This window comes from Lissotriton vulgaris, chromosome 3_1, assembly GCF_964263255.1.
Source record: "Lissotriton vulgaris chromosome 3_1, aLisVul1.2, whole genome shotgun sequence".
Classification (NCBI taxonomy): Eukaryota; Metazoa; Chordata; class Amphibia; order Caudata; family Salamandridae; genus Lissotriton; species Lissotriton vulgaris.
In genome coordinates, this window is record NC_141689.1 from 1839195431 (window position 1) to 1839212015 (window position 16585).

Below are 16585 nucleotides of genomic sequence, written 5' to 3' on the forward strand. Positions count from 1 at the left end.
GCAAATAGGAGGCAGCAAAAACATGTGACAATCAAGCCAACTAACGAAGCCAAGCAATGGGAGGGGTCAAAGCCCTTAGCGGTAACCAATACCCCTTGCAGCAATAGCGCATGTGCTGTCGGCAGATGAAATCATAAAATGATGCTACTTCAGACAAATGCATGTTTAACAGTAGAGTTACAAAGCATACCTTCTTAACAAGTTGTTGGGTGTTCTGCATTCTCAGCATTTCATAGAATTCAATGAATGACAACAATGTCCTATTCTGCTATATAGAAACAATGGGCTGCAACTTACTTTGATGCATTTTAACAATATTGATTATTAAAGCCATCCTTACTAAGAAAATGAGAAGGGGGATACAGAATTGGATGGCTGTTGTCCTGAAGGGGCCTAGGACTCTTCCTCTGAGCAGCCAGAGATGTATCTGCTAGCTACTCCTGATCAAGGTCTTTTTGGGATATGATAATGTTTCAGGGCAGCGTTGTTCAACGAAGGCACACAGGGACGAAATTCATACCACACATACAACAAGCCTGGAATTTTTTAACGTATTTAGTAGTTAGCCAGAATATCAGACATAGCTTCAATTATTGTGGACCTATGTTGGATAATCCTGCTTTATAGAGATACATCATTAGTGCATTGCAGGTTATTGTACTTTATTATTATTTAATGAAAACCTTTACACAACATATTGGGTTGAGGCCAATGAACAGAGTCTTCTACTTACCTAAGGATCCATCACAGTCTTCACCTTTCCATGGGTAAGAATTCAGTCTGCCATTACAAGCTGACTTTGATAGAGGTATCACCCCAACATGCATATTCTCTTGGTCAAGAACAAGCAAACTATTATCATACTGTACACTGTGCACATAAACGAGACAGCATGCACGTCCAAGAAAAGCCATTGAGCAACCCAGGCACATTTCACCCACAGAAAGACGCCAGATAGAAACTCATTTAGAAATATATTTAGAACATCCTTTTTTGTATGGACCTGCGGTCCCTCTTACCTTCTCAAGACTGTATCCTATCACAAGAAAGCCCTTGGAAGAAAGCATTTGCTCTTGCATAGCGATGGAGTTCTTCAGCAGCTCCATTATGAAGGACAGCAGAGTAGAGCTGAAATATGTAATGTGAATGAAATGTGTTAACATTTTCAACTTCAAAAGGAGTAGTGATACCAGTGCAATTAGAGTTCGAGTACAAGTGAACCAAATTGCATTCAGCTGTTTCATGTGGCACAGCAAGAACATTATGAATCAGGGTTTTGAATTGCAAACATTATTAATTGCTGTAAACCACACTCTAGCTTGACAACAGGAAGAAAATGTTAGTGTATTACATTTGTTGATCTGACTGCTTGATGTACTGGCTCCAGGTACATCACGTCATTTGTACAATGGGTATAACATCCATGGGTAATGTAAAAGTCTGTGCCGCAAACGTAAATACAAAGATTAACAGAATATCAAGTGTACATATGCGCCATAGGTATCATTAGTAAATATACTCACTCTACAGTAAACTTAATCATTTCAGTGGATAGAAACTCTAGAACTAAACAACTAATCACAGATAACACATTTGCAAGATTGCGCAGTGATTTATTTAACCTCATAGATGCTAGTAAACATCCCTCCCCAGTGCTGCGCTGTCCATTGGAACTAGTGCTGAATGGACGTCCAATGGTCGTGCGCAGCACTGGGGAGGTAGTGCTGCCGTCGGCCAACGCACCGACGCAGCACTTAAGGGGTTAACAATTAGACCTGCATCTGCACATTTGGGAATACATTTTTAACCCCTTCACTGCGGCGGCTATTCTCCCGCAGTGCTAAGGGGGTGGGGTGGGGCGGAAGAGTGGCGGGCGCATGCTGGTGACGGAACCGCTCCAGTCACCAGCGTCGGTTGCGCTGTGCTTATGACGGAGCGGTTCCGTCATGGCCCCGCCCGCTCAATAGAACGCTCAGCGCAGGCTCGGAATTCGAGCCGCACATGAGCGGCGGGCGGGCCATGACGGAACCGCTCCGCCATCAGCAAAGCACCACCGCAGCTGATGACGGAGCGGTTCCGTCATCAGTGCACAAGGGGTTAAGAGAGCAACTACCAAGTTAAAAATGATGATAAATAGGTTCAAACGTATTAATTGGACTATTTCATTTATTTCACAGTTTCATTCAAGAAAATGTGTAGACACATTACATTAAAACATAACAAATAAAAGGAAAGTTGAAAGCAAAAAAAAGAAGGAATGTTAAAAGTTGTTTGTTGGGACTAAAAAGTCTGCTGCACGGTACTTGTACCCCTGTCTTGGGAGTCCCTGCTGTGGGTCCCTGGTAACAAATTGTGGTCATGGGCGAACACAGATCAGGGGTGTGCACCATACCCAAGGCCTGTATCATGGACTGCAGTCTGGTTAAACCAGGAGGAGTGCGCAATACACTATCGTCATAGTGGTGAAGGACTACAGCCCTTTCCAAGAGCACGGTAGTGTCAGCATACGGTTTTGTAATGAGTAGTGCGTAGCATGGCCAGGCCAATTTACGTATGCAAATGGAGTGTGGCCTATCAGCCCACTGAATTGAAGGTCCTAACCCTTTGCTACCCTTAGGAGGGATGCAGGGTCAGAAGAGAATGTGACTTTCCACAGTTTTATTTATGTATGCCCACGGAAGCTGTCCATGGAGGTCTGCGTGCAAGTCTTTGCACTGAGAGCTGTTATGTATGTGTGCCTGTGGCAGTAGTACATGGAAAGTTACATGCAAGTATGTGTGCATGGCTAAAGATGTACACATGCCTGAGAGTGATACAGTGCATGTGGCCTGTGGGTCCGGATTGGGAACCCCAGGGATGGCTGGAGGATCACATAGATGTAGAGGATTCCACTAAGATAGACTTGTGGATTGCTGCTTTTTTTTTAAGTTGGGCGGGACACACACTGGTGGAAGGAAGAGCCAGGCTTGTCAGTATACTTCAGAAGAGGTTCTTTTATAATGAGAGGTAACAGGTCGAAGGGGGCCCGGGCTCATCTCATTAAAGAAATGGGGCTGATGAAAGAATCAAAGAGTGTGACTGAAGCCCTTTGGTAATCTTTTGATGCACATATCGCTGAGATTGACATTCAGGTGTGAACCTAGAGTCACTTCCATGGCCTGTTTGGGGTTATCAAGTTTGGAGACCGTCATGCTATGGTAGACTGCTCTCTGGAGGAAGCGCACAACAGAAGAGTGGGCACTTCAAAGCCTCTGAACTCCAGAACACAAACTTCAAAGACAGAGACACTATATCACAGTTGCGTCTGAAATTTAAATTAGATAAAAAGGAGCTCGAGACCCCAAACTGTCAAACTGAAGCTGTACATCAGTGTCAATGAGCTCCAGTTGGGATCCTGCTGTGTTAATCCTGGGAGCAGAGTGTGAGATTCATGTCCTTGAGCCCATACACTGACTGGCATGTCTGCCTATGTGTGCTGCAACAAACCCCATATGCTAGGCGAAGGCCGTGGAGAAGAATAAGGGTCATCGTGCTAGGTGCAGAGCTGTGACGAGAAAGGGCCATCGCATTGTGCAGTGCCATGATCAGAGAAGGTAGAAAACATCAAGGGTCTTGACTCAACTCAGTACGGCTAAGTCAATATAACATCAAAACAAAACAATTGCCAGTACTGAGTAAATAAAGAAATTCTTCGTCTAAGGCTATATGAATGAAATATATAAATCCATCTAAAAATCAATCCATCATTTATTTTCTTTTTATAAATTCATTTAAAGCACATATTAACAACAACATATATAATAAACCATATCTCAAAAACGAAACAAGAAAAAAACACTATGTACAAATCCCATGCATGACTGAGGGAGTCACGTGCCACGTGTCTGATTGTTTACACGATGTGGCAGAGAATGAAGTAACAACCAGGAGCGTTCTGGAGATACGAAATTACCAAGGTCCGGTAAACGCGATTAAGCGATTGCATTTCAACTGATATGTTTCCGGCCATTTGAACAATATCGTTTTGTGTACACCAGCATAAGTGAACCCTTCAGGAAGTTCTCTCCTTTAGGAGCCCTGGTACAGGAAATCAGAATGTCTTGGTCCTGATGAGAACCCAAAAAAGAGTTGGGTTTGAAACGCGTCGACCCTACCGTGTATTTCCCTGCCAAACAAATTGGAGATTTGATTTAATGTACAACGGAACAGATTAATTTCTGTTTGTTGTAGGGGAGGTTAATAAGTGTAATAGTATCCCTGCATCATTATCATCAAGGATAGTGATTTATTGGTTTGGCGGAGGGATTGAAAAATTGGTTCACTGGCTTTTTATTAGTTATGGTTTGTTGTATGGATGACATGTAAGAGTGGTGAGTGTTTGTGAAACGAGTGCATAAAAGAGTGAGTGAGTGAGACTCTGGAATGTTTGTGGGTGTCACATTGTAACGTAGAAAATTGTACATAGTGTCTTTTTCTTGTTTAGTTTTTGAGATATGGTTTATTCCGAGCCAACCACAGCACCGAGACCGCCCTCATCGCAGCCACTGATGACATCCGAGCCCTGCTCGACAACAATGAAACAGCGGCCCTCATCCTCCTGGACCTCTCCGCGGCGTTCGACACGGTCTGCCACCGCACCCTTGTACAGCGCCTCAGTAACGTCGGAATCCAAGAGAAGGCACTGGAATGGATCATCTCCTGCCTCGCCGGAAGGACACAGAGTCTGCCTCCCCACGTTCAGATCAGAAGCCACTGAAGTCAGCTGCGGCGTACCACAAGGATCATCACTCAGCCCCATGCTGTTCAACATCTACATGAGACCCCTCGCGGCCATCGCACGCCAACACAACCTCAATATCCTCTCCTACGCAGACGACACCCAGCTGATCCTCTCCCTTCCCTCACCAACGACCCAGCCACAGCCAGAACCAACCTACACGAAAGGATGCAAGACGTAGCCGAGTGGATGATGAACAGCCGCCTGAAACTGAACTCAGATAAGACGGAAGTCCTCATCCTGGGATCTTCGCCCTCCGCCTGGGACGACTCCTTGTGGCCCCCTGCCCTGGGCAGTGCACCCAAACCAACGGACCACACACGCAACCTGGGCTTCATCCTGGACTCCTCCCTCTCGATGACCAGACAATGTAAACGCAGTCTCCTCGTCATGCTTTAACATCCTACGCATGCTACGGAAGATCTTCCGGTGGATCCCCACCGAAACCAGGAAGACGGTCACCCAGGCCCTCGTCACCAGCCGACTGGACTACGGCAACTCCCTCTACGCCGGTACCACCGCAAAACCCCAGAAAAGACTCCAGCGTATTCAGAACGCCTCAGCACGACTCATCCTGGACATCCCCCGACACAGCCACATCTCCGCACACCTAAGAAACCTGCACTGGCTCCCCGTCAACAAGAGAATCACGTTCCGACTCCTCACCCACGCACACAAAGCTCTCCACAACCAAGGCCCAAGATACCTCAACGACCGCCTGAACTTCTACACTCCCAACCGCCAGCTTCGATCGACCAGCCACGCCCTCGCCGCCGTCCCCCGCATCCGAAGAGCCTCAACGGGAGGAAGATCCTTCTCCTACCTGGCCGCCAAGACGTGGAACTCCCTCCCCACCCACCTCCGTCTGACCCAAGACCACCTCGCCTTCAGGAAGCAACTCAAGACCTGGCTGTTCGAGCAGTAGAGGATCCCCCCCAAGCGCCTTGAGGCCCTCCGGGTGAGTAGCGCGCTATACAAATGCTTTGATTGATTGATTGATTATATAGGTTGTTGTTAATATGTGCTTTAAATGAATTTATAAAAAGAAAATAAATGATGGATTGATTTCTAGATGGACTTGTGTTTCATTCATATAGCCTTATACGAAGAATTTCTTTATTGTTTACTCAGTACTGGCAATTGTTTTGTTTTGATGACCAGAGAAGGGCTGTTGCTTATTGGTACTGGTCGCAATGACCGTATGGCAGGTGGGAGCCATGGAAAAGATTGAGGACTGTCGCCCCGGTACATTGCTTAAACAAGAAGAGGGACATCCCCCCCATGCAGTGTTGTGACCTTAAGGGGTCTTCACCCAATGAGCTGCTGTTCATGATCCCCGGTATGCTGGAGGGGTAGAGGTAAGGGTTGTGTGGTAAAGTGAAAGGGCGATTGCCCTGAGGCAGTGCATAGCCGTAAAGATGGAGCGGGCTATGACCTACGGAAGAAGTGCAATGATTCCAGGAGTACCGAAGACCTGCAAATGGGTTCATAAAGACTTAATGTGTGACTAGAAGAGCATTTTGGAAGCCAGCCAACATGACTGAATGACTCAGATCTCTGCTCATCACCAGGCCACAGACATGTTCTTGGACACTCCACCCCGATAATCCAGCGAGAGTAGGAAAGACTAAATACCGGGCACGCTGGGCCTCTGGGGCTTGCTTAGACTTACAAACTATAGTGCTAAGACACTGTGGAACTTCTGAGACTCAAACTCACTAGCGAGACCACTCTTGGATGTTATATCACATAACTGGGAAATAACACATTAAACAAGAAGGTTGGATTTGAAACGCTGACCCAGGGACCACAAGAGAGCCTGCCTTAATAAAACTTTATTATTTGCAGTGTGCAATATTATATTTTGTATTCATATATAGTATTTTACATAAAATCAAGCATTTAACTGAACAATCAATTGCTGGATGTATTTTGAGTTGTCATCCTGTTATCACCACACACATACCTCCTCCCCGAGAAGCAATTAGACAGGCAAGTGCTGAAGGAGTACTTGGCCCAGTTGCTCAGAGCTCATAATAAGTCACGTTCTGGGACATCAGGAGTAAAAAACAACCACCACAGTTGGGCCCAGTATCTCCTACTTGCCCTGTGGTCCTCTACAAGGGGTCTTACATTGAATCACTCAGTTTTAATTTGTATTTGACTTTTTATGCTTCATGGTTTATTCCCGCACAGAAGTGTAAGTTTACTGAACAAACAAGCCTGCAGCACTTACAGGGTTAGGAAAGAATACAGGACATACAGAAGTACAAAACTGACCATTACTGCAGTGCAAGAAACAAAAATAGAAAAATAAACAGTAAAAAAGGAACAGCAGAGGCACAGACTAGAAATAGCAGAAATGTACAAACTGTAGTGGTAACAAAGACTCGAATACTATGGACACTGAGTACTAAAATACTAATGACACAAGGTAGACAGGGAAGTAGTAGAGATGGTAAGAAAGAAAAAAATACAATAGACTGTGGTTAGAATTATCTAGAAAGAGGAGGTATAGCAAATCGCATGGTGCACGTACTAGCAGGGCATCAGAGAAAGACTGAAGCAGGCACTAACAAAATTTCCTTGAGACAGAGCTGCACAGGGAACATAGAAGGCATGGAACCGCAGCATGCTGCATCACTTCGAGAAGAAGCAAGAGCACGAAATACTACAAGCTTCAACAGAAAGAAAAAATGGAGAGGTGGAAGGTGGATGGCATAAATGTTAGAAAGACAAGTTTCAGGGACCCGCTCAGAGCAATAAGGAACTCTTGCATTATGCATACTATATACAAGCCTCTAAAAGGGAGTACTCAGGTAGAGAACAAGCTGGGGGTTTCACAAGTGAGCATTATATTTCTTCTTCCTCTCAGAGTATTGGAATGTTAAAGAGAAAGAAGGTCGTTCAGACCTCTGGGATTATATCAGTCAGCATGCTGTAGAAATCTCCATGCTTTCTATCACAGCCACTAACCAATTCATTTTGGTACTTATAATCCAGATGATCCACTGCGGAATGGAACGATCATACAACAGATGTTAGAACGCATGGGCTGGATTACTGTAATACTCTCTATCTGGGTATGCAACAAGGGCTGCTGCAAGGGTAATGGCTGCTCCAAAAGTTGCAGAGGATTCAGAATAAAGCAGCTCGGCTGATTCGGAATATTAACACATTTGATTCCATCTCCACCACTTTGGCTGAACTTCACTGGCTCCCTGTTAAGAAAAGGTTAGCCTTTAAGGCTCATTGCACAGTTCACAAAGCTATTTACGTGACAGATCCTGAATTTCGTAAGAAAATACTTTCTTGGTATTTACCCAAAAGGGACCTGCGCTCTGGGGCCTCAAAGAAAGTAGTAGTACCAAAGATTTATAGAGCCTACTGTGGTGGCATAGATTTTATGTATCATACCTCGAAGCTTTGGAATTCTATGCCGGAGATGCTTAGAGGACAATCCAATTTGCAGATATTTTGAAACAACTGAAAACCTGGCTTTTTACTCTCTCACTTTAATTTCTGACTAGGCCCAGTGCAGAGGATTGTTAGCAGATGTACCGCACCAAGATGCCCTTGGGCATACGTCGCGATTTAGACATTAAAATGAAATCATGTAGAGGCAATTCTAGGTTCCCTAGAAGTCGCCTGGTCATGTTATGATAATTCTAGATAATGTGATCATCAAAGATACGTTCTCTTTTGAACAAAACAGAAAGCACTATGGTCACTAGAAGTTTTGAACAGAGACTGAGCCATCACCTGAAAAATTCCTAAGAGGGTCTGTATGAAACTAGGATCAAACTGGGCATCAGTCAATTAAACAGAACATAAGAGGCATTGCAGTAGGAGGGCCACCTTTCAGTGAAAGTCGAAAACGAGGGCACAGGGACTGGCAGAGCAGGCTTGAGTATCACAACTTATTCTGCGAGTTCAGCGTGAGCAAGATAATCTTTGCACTATCCGGACACAGCTCTTTTAGAACCAAGGAATAATGCGCAAAGGACAGCCTCCTAAGGGACTCTTCTGCGGGAATTGTAGGGTCCAGAGCTGCAGACAGTCGATTCTCTCAAGTGGCATAGAGGTCCACCAGTGCAGCATCCTAGAGGTTGAAGATGGACATAACCACCTCTGAGTAAAGATAGGCTAAATCCCCTCTGGATAAAGACACCACTTGCAATTAGCTAGATGATGCCAACTGATAGTCTGTCTCTGTGTTCTGGAAGACCACCAGGTGATTCATGATCAGCCAGGCATTAGGAGCCTGGCACAAAACCTCAACTACAGTACTTCAAGGCACATAGGGCATTAACCCAAACAACCGTCTTCTGGTTTTATTTTCTGGTTTTATTTTTAGCCTTTTGCTATTCATTTAATTCTGCTCTGGCTCGCTTTTTTTATTTACATTTCCCCTTCTATATGTCCCCTCTTCACACTGCTTGCTCCTCGCGGCTCCGCTTCTTTCCAGCGCCGTTTCCCAGCTCCCAGCTGACCCGCCCTCCACCTCCCCAACACTACTTAATGGCAGCCGCTGCGCAGTGAAGGAGCCACCTCCTTGAACTTGTCCGCCTCTGTGTGTGAAGTCCGGGGTAGGTAGTCATATGTTATCGTGCCGGTTTTGTACAGCAGCAGTATGTAGTTTCTCAGTGATTTTTAGGGAAGTTAGTGCAGTGGCCACTTGACATATAGCATATTTGATTGTATTTGTGCTGACATAGTGGAAGTGTAATCTTTAGTCTTCATGGTGCCCCACCATAGTATCTCAACCTACTGGTGTGCATCACACGCTCTCAAATTCATAAGGAACTGTGTTCCAATCTAGCTCAATTGTTAGACCCGTGACGGTGCATCATGGATCGTGTTGTCCTGAGACGATGACAGGTGATGTCAGGATTAAGTCTTTGCAGAGATTGGTGTGATGTCTAGTAGTGAATATATCGCTAACATTGGTTGGGCATGATTAGGTGTCAGTGTGAATTCGGCGCAGACAGCACCGAAAAAAATTCACTGTTAAACAGTCCATTAAGACACAAGTTCACACCAGAGTACATAGTCAGGCGAGGTAAAGTTTTCCACAAGGTGCTCATTTATTTTTGCCACCTACTAAGTGTGAGGAAAGGAAAGGGTAGAAGCAGCAGCCAGGCGATACCTGGTGGCTTCAGGTGTAAGATTCCACGTAGTGGTCCTATTTAGGCAAACAAGGGGAGGGTGCAAAGCAAAGCGTGAACATGGACACTAGTGGGTCCCAGAGATTCTTCGGATGAGTTGGGCAGCTTTTGTGCAATGCAATGACCTAAGCAGCAGCTCAAGCTGGTGATTGCACGCTGTGCATATTGCAACAGCAACCATGCAGTGTCTGTGAAAGTCTTCAGATGTTTGACAGCGACTGTAACCTGTTTAAGGCCCCGACTCCAAGTCGTCAATGGTACAAGCAAACCCAAGTTTTGTCACTGCCACCTGAAGGAATTTGATTGTTTTAACGTTTAAGATAGTGTTCACAAGAATCAGGCAGGCAGGTATAGCCTGATGGCAGGAGCAAACTCCGAACCTTGCAAACTCTTTAAGGAGGACGTTTTTTTCTCAGATAAAGCAGCATGGGGCAGATGCAGAAAATGTGAATGATGGTTTCCGTGCCAAGCAGCAGAGGCGGCACAGTGCACTTTGAGCTGCCGATGTTAGCTATGCAGGGCAGTGGCACCCCATGTTCAATTCACCCAGTCTGAGTGCTGCAAATCTGGCTTTGAGCCTCAGCAGGTATGTGCAGGCAATGTCTTTCTTCAGGAACTATGGGGTGTAAGTTTTTCACATGCTTTCTCAGCGTAGCAGGTCTTCCAGCCTCAACAGCATTTTTAGGTCGAGCCAGGCACAGCGCGCATGCGCTGCTCTAGGAAAACAACCTCTTGGAATCACTCAGAACTTTCCACACGCTCGTGCGTTTGTTTTTTTTTAAAGCTTTTCTTCTATTGGTCTTTGCGTGCGTCTTTCTGAACAAGACAGCACGCAATTGGGCAAAGGCGGGTGCATGTCCCACCTTTCCCAGGAAATGTATCCGCCCACGGCGTATGGCTTGCGGTTACAAGCAGGGTTGTCATCTATTGTTCGTTAGCGCGTTCGCTGCGCTTCTTCCTTCCGGTCTCCCCCCAGCCGCCATCTGTTTTTAATTAGCGCATTCGCGCTTGCCGCGCTTAGTGCACTTAACCCATTATCGTGTAGGGCTGAGCTGTAAGTAATTGCTGCAGACTCACCAGGGGACTTGCATTTTCCATCAGACTCCTTAAGGTTCTCGGGCTGCTCTTCGGCTGACATCAGAGTTCACCCCGGGAAGCTTTCCGTTTCATTCACAAATGCTGGCTCCGTCGTCTGGAGTTGGGAGTAATCAAGGCAACCTTTAAACATCTTCCCTTGGAAACCGCACGCAAGAAACAAGGTGCTCCGTCAGCAGCCGAGGGTCCCATGTGACCCCAATGGAGAAGCCACTCAGTCTGCTCTTCCTCCCACTGCAAAGCGTGGCTGGTGACGGCAGCGAAGTCGCTTCTTAGTCGCATGTACCTGGGACAAGCTCAGGTAGAAATGGGCTCATCAGTCCGCATGATAAATAAATGCTTGTATTTATAGAGCGAACGTTCCTAGAAGCCTGTCTTCGCGAAGGCAGAAAGTGAGTTAGAGCAATGCCGGAACCCTGCTGGCACAGTGAGAGCATCCCTGTGCCATCAAACCTCGACAAGGCGTTCTGTCCTCCTAGGAGCATGTGAAATGCGAGCAGCAGGATCATTAAAACTTTCAGCACCCAAACCCTGTGGAATTCGATTACAAAATAAGGATTAGTTACTTACCTGTAATCCTAGTTCTCTTCCAGGGGTATCCTCATCAAGGTCATAAGCATTAGAATATTCCCGCCCATGCGCGGGACCCCGGAATATTCCCGCCCATGCGCGGGACCCCGCAAACAATATATTATATGTGCCCCACATATATATATAGACATATATATATAGACATATATATATACATATATATATATATATAGACATATATATATATATACATATATATATAGACATATATATATATATATATAGATATATATAGAGATATATATATATATATATATATATATATATATATATATATATATATAGACACATGTATGGTGGAAATTCTTCACAGCATATTCCAGCTCTACTGTTTTATTTGGCTGCAATTGCTTATTTTATATATATATATATATATATATATATATATATATATATATATATAAAATAAGCAATTGCAGCCAAATAAAACAGTAGAGCTGGAATATGCTGTGAAGAATTTCCACCATACATGTGTATTTGCATTAGAAACATAACAACACCAATGCTAGTTTAGAAACTGTTTTAATGCTTAGAAAGCAGTAGAAATTCTTATAACACACTGTAAGCATATACAGCTCCCAGGCTGCATTGCAAATACCCAGTCTAAAAAGACTGAAAAGCTAACTTGTAGCTGAATGTACTAAAACTGACGCCGTGCCTTTAAGGCACCTCTGCCCCTAGCTTCCCATCATGCCTCAGGGGTTACAGTTAGGTCAGTTGTTCTTTTCAGAGACTGAAAACCAAACCATGGTAATAACAGGTTAAAAACATCTCCTATTTAATAAACAAAGTCCTTTGCCCGGGGAGTCGGGAGGGTTGCTTATGACTTTGATGAGGATACCCCTGGAAGAGAACTAGGATTACAGGTAAGTAACTAATCCTTCTCTTCCAGGGGATCCTCATAAATAGTCATAAGCATTAGAATAGAGTAGCGAGCCTCACCTCATCCCTGCGGGCAAAGGAATCAACAGATAACATTCATATTCGTAGGCCCAAAAATAGGCCTTATTCTACCCAAATAGGTTTCTCAAGGAGGCTTGCCCTACTTGAGAATCCGCTCTGGAATCAGACTCTAGGCAATAATGCCTTGTAAAGGTATGGACTGATTTCCATGTCGCAGCCTTGCATATTTCTGACATAGGAATGTCATGTAAAAACGCTATTGTGGCTGCTTTCCCTCTAGTGGAATGAGCTTTGGGTGATTGTAACAAAGGTTTGCCAGCCAGCTGGTATGCTAGTTTGATACATGAGACAATCCTTCTGGAGATGGATCTTTTGGCTGCTGCAAACCCGGTCCTCATTGAACCATAATTGACAAAGAGTTAGTCTGTCTTTCTGGTGTCCTTCGTTTTTTCTAGGTAAAACTTTAGCACCCGTTTAAGATCCAACGAGTGCAACGACCTCTCAGCTGGGGTCGATGGGTTAGGAAAGAACGAAGGAAGGGTAATCGTTTGATTTATATGAAAATCCGATACCACCTTTGGAAGGAAAGATTGATGAGCCCTCATTACCACTCTGTTGCGGTGAAACACAGTGTAAGGTTCCTTGGTGCAGAGTGCTTGTATCTCGCTAACCCTGCGCGCAGAGGTTATTGCCACCAAGAAGGCCGCCTTCCAAGTGAGATGCTGCAAGGAGGCCTTGTGTATAGGCTCAAACGGTGTAGACATCAGCCTGGAGAGAACCAGGTTCAACTCCCAGGGAGGAGAAGGATTTCTCACAGGGGGATAGACCTTCTTTAATCCCTGAAGGAAATCCTTAACCACTGGGACTTGAAAAAACGATGTTTGTGTAGGTGATTTTCTGTACGCTACTATGGCGGATAGATGAACCCTAATAGAAGCGTATTTCAACCCTGATGTAGCCAAGTAAAGGAGGTATGGAAGGACTACCTCTTCTTGTCCTTTGGTGGGATCAAAGCCATGGTCCTTACACCAAATGAAAAATCTTTTCCACTTGAACGCATAAGACGCCCTTGTGGAAGGTCTCTTTGCCTCTCTTAAAATATGCATACATTCCGGAGGCAGATTTAAGTGTCCATATTGCAAGACCTCAGGAGCCATGCAGTCAGGTTCAGCGATGGGAGGTTGGGATGCAGGATCCTCCCGTTCATTTTGCTCAACAGGTCTGGCCTGCACGGCAGGCATCTGTGTGGACACAGCGACAGATGTAACAGGTCTGGATACCACCATTGTCGCGGCCAATCCGGAGCAATTAGGATCATGTCCATGCTCGATCTGATGAGCTTGGCCACCACCTTCGGAATCAGTGCCAGAGGAGGAAACGCATAGGCGAACATTCCTGTCCACTCCAGCAAGAGAGCGTTCCCTTGCGTCCCTGGCCGGTGGAACCTGGATGCAAAGGCGTGGCATTTGGCGTTTCCGTCGTCCGCAAATAAGTCTATGTCTGGACGACCCCAGCAACGGAAGAGTTCTTCGACTACTTCGTCGTTTAGCACCCAGTCTGGCTGATCTTCGAAGTGCCTGCTGAGTGCGTCCGCTTTTGTGTTTAGCTCGCCTGGAAGGTGCACTGCCACCACCGACAGTCCCCGAGCCAGAAGCCAGTGCCAGATCGTCTGGGCCTCCAGAGACAGAGGGCGAGATCGAGTTCCTCCCTGATTGTTCAGATAGAACATAGTTGTAGTGTTGTCCGTCTGAACCAGGATTTTGTCCGTTGTTATTGCTGGAAGGAACGCTTTGAGCGCCAGATGAACTGCTCGAAGCTCCAGCATGTTGATGTGGTATGTCTGGAGGTTGGTCGACCAGCGACCCTGAATCTGAAGATGACCCATGTGAGCACCCCAGCCTTCTAGAGATGCGTCCTTTACAACAGACAGCAAAGGAAGAGGTTGCTGAAAAGGGACTCCCTGCAGGACATTCCGAGGGCGAGTCCACCACTGTATTGAGGTCAGTGCTGCTTGAGACAGGATGATTCGATCCTCCCAATCTCCTGTCGCTTGGTCCCACTGATCTTCCACAGACTTGTAGAGGCCGCATCCTCAACCTGGCGTTCGGTATTAGGAAGATGCAGGACGCCATGGAGCCCAATAGGGACGCTACTTCTCGCACCTTTGGACGAGGAAACTGAAGTAACTTTTTGCATTTCTGCCCCATGGAAGATAGTCTCTCCTGCGAAGGAAACGCTCTTCCTAACTTTGTGTCTAGAACTGCTCCCAGATAGTGGATAGTTTGCGTGGGCTGCAGGACCGACTTTTCTGTGTTTACGTGGAGGCCGAGCCTGTGTAGTTGTTGGAGACACAGGTGGCAGTCTTTGGTGGCTTGACGAGGGGACGAACTCTTCAGGAGCCAGTCGTCTAGATATGGGTACACAAAGAGACCTTTTTTGTGTAGACATGCCGCTACCACTGCCATGCACTTGGTGAATACCCTTGGTGCGGATTTGAGTCCGAAGGGAAGCACTTTGTACTGGTAATGCTTGTTCCCTACCAGAAATCTCAAATACTTCCGATGACCTGGTGTTATAGGAATGTGGAAGTACGCGTCTTGTAAATCCACCGAACACATCCAATCTCCAATTTGTAGATGAGGACATATCTGATGAAGTGCCAGCATGCGAAACTTCTCTTTGACCACCACCTTGTTGAGGGTTCGAAGATCCAAAATCGGTCTGAACTTGTCCTCTTGGTCTCTTTTGGGGACTAGAAAATATCTTGAATACACTCCTCTCCCCCTTTGGGATGGGGGTACCTCTTCGATTGCGTTTTTCTTTAAGAGGACGTTCACCTCCCTTTTGAGGAGTTTTAGATGGTACGAGCGAATCTTTTTTGGAGGAATCGGTTGTGGTCTCTTCCGGAAACGTAGCGCATATCCATTGCGCAGTATATTCAGCACCCACCGATCTTTTGTGATGCTGACCCACTCTGCCAGGTGTTGCGAAGCACTTCCTCCCACTGGAGTGGGTAACGGCGCCAGAGGAAGCCACTGCTCAGGCCTTGCCTCCTCTAGGCGTGGTAGAGGACTGATGATGTCCGCCTCTGCCCCTGCCCGATTTTCCTCCTCTGTATTGCGCCTTCCCTTGTGGCTTGTTTTGAGACCATTGAGGGGTTTGAACCCTCTGTTGGCCTCCCCGGTTCTTGTTGGTCTTGAAGCATCGTTTGAACGGCTCTTTCTTTTTCTCCAGACCAACCGCCTTCACTGTGTCCAACTCTGTCTTCATGCGGGTCATTTCCTGATCGGCATGCTCCCCGAAGAGTGAAGATCCTGAAAAAGGTAGATTGAGGATGCGCTGCTGGGCATCTGGTTTGAGACCAGTTAAACGCAGCCAAGAAGATCTCCTCGCACATACCCCATGTGAGTAGGCATGTCCTGCTAGAAGGGCGTTATCTGCAGATGAACTAATCATTTGGTTCGCCACCAAACAGCCCTCCGTCACTGTCTCCTCAAAGTCCTTCTGGTCCTCCTTGGGCAATTTCTCTTTGAATCGTTCCATGGAGTCCCATAGGGCTCCATCGTACCTTCCGAGAAGGGCTGATGCACTAGAGACTTTCAGGGATGAAGCTGCTGTGCTGCATACCCTGCGTCCCCAAGAATCTTGCGTCTTGCTGTCTTTGTCAGGAGGAACCGAAGAAGAAGGAGCGACTGTGTGATTCTTCTTAACTGAGGCTACTATAACTGAGTCCGCCGCAGGCTCTCCCTTAACAAAGATAGGATCTGAGTCGGCCGGCCTATATTTCTTCTGGATACGTGCCTGTACCGCCCTGATCGTTGCTGGCGTGAGGAAAACCTCTTTGATTGGGTCCATTATCCCTGGAACCAATGGGAGCAAAGGCTGTGTATATGATTTGTGACGAAGGGTCTCAAAAATCACAGTAGTGGACACCTCTGGAACAGCCATCTCTATATTAAGTTTGTGAGCACCCCTTTCTAAGACGTCCAGATACGTGTTGACGTCGTCAAGTTGGGAAGCTCTGGGGCGAGGGCTGTCTGCCAGCGTTGGA

At 46.1% G+C, this 16585-nt stretch overlaps 1 protein-coding gene across 1 annotated transcript in view; it reads right to left on the reverse strand.

The window, feature by feature from the left end:
* LRBA (LPS responsive beige-like anchor protein) overlaps positions 1 to 16585 on the reverse strand; it is a 2444222-nt gene that overhangs the window by 2136164 nt on the left and 291473 nt on the right. The window contains exon 12 of the mRNA XM_086962285.1: positions 1020 to 1128. Within this exon, the coding sequence (XP_086818411.1) occupies positions 1020 to 1128 (109 nt within the window). The remainder of the gene's footprint in view (positions 1 to 1019; positions 1129 to 16585) is intronic.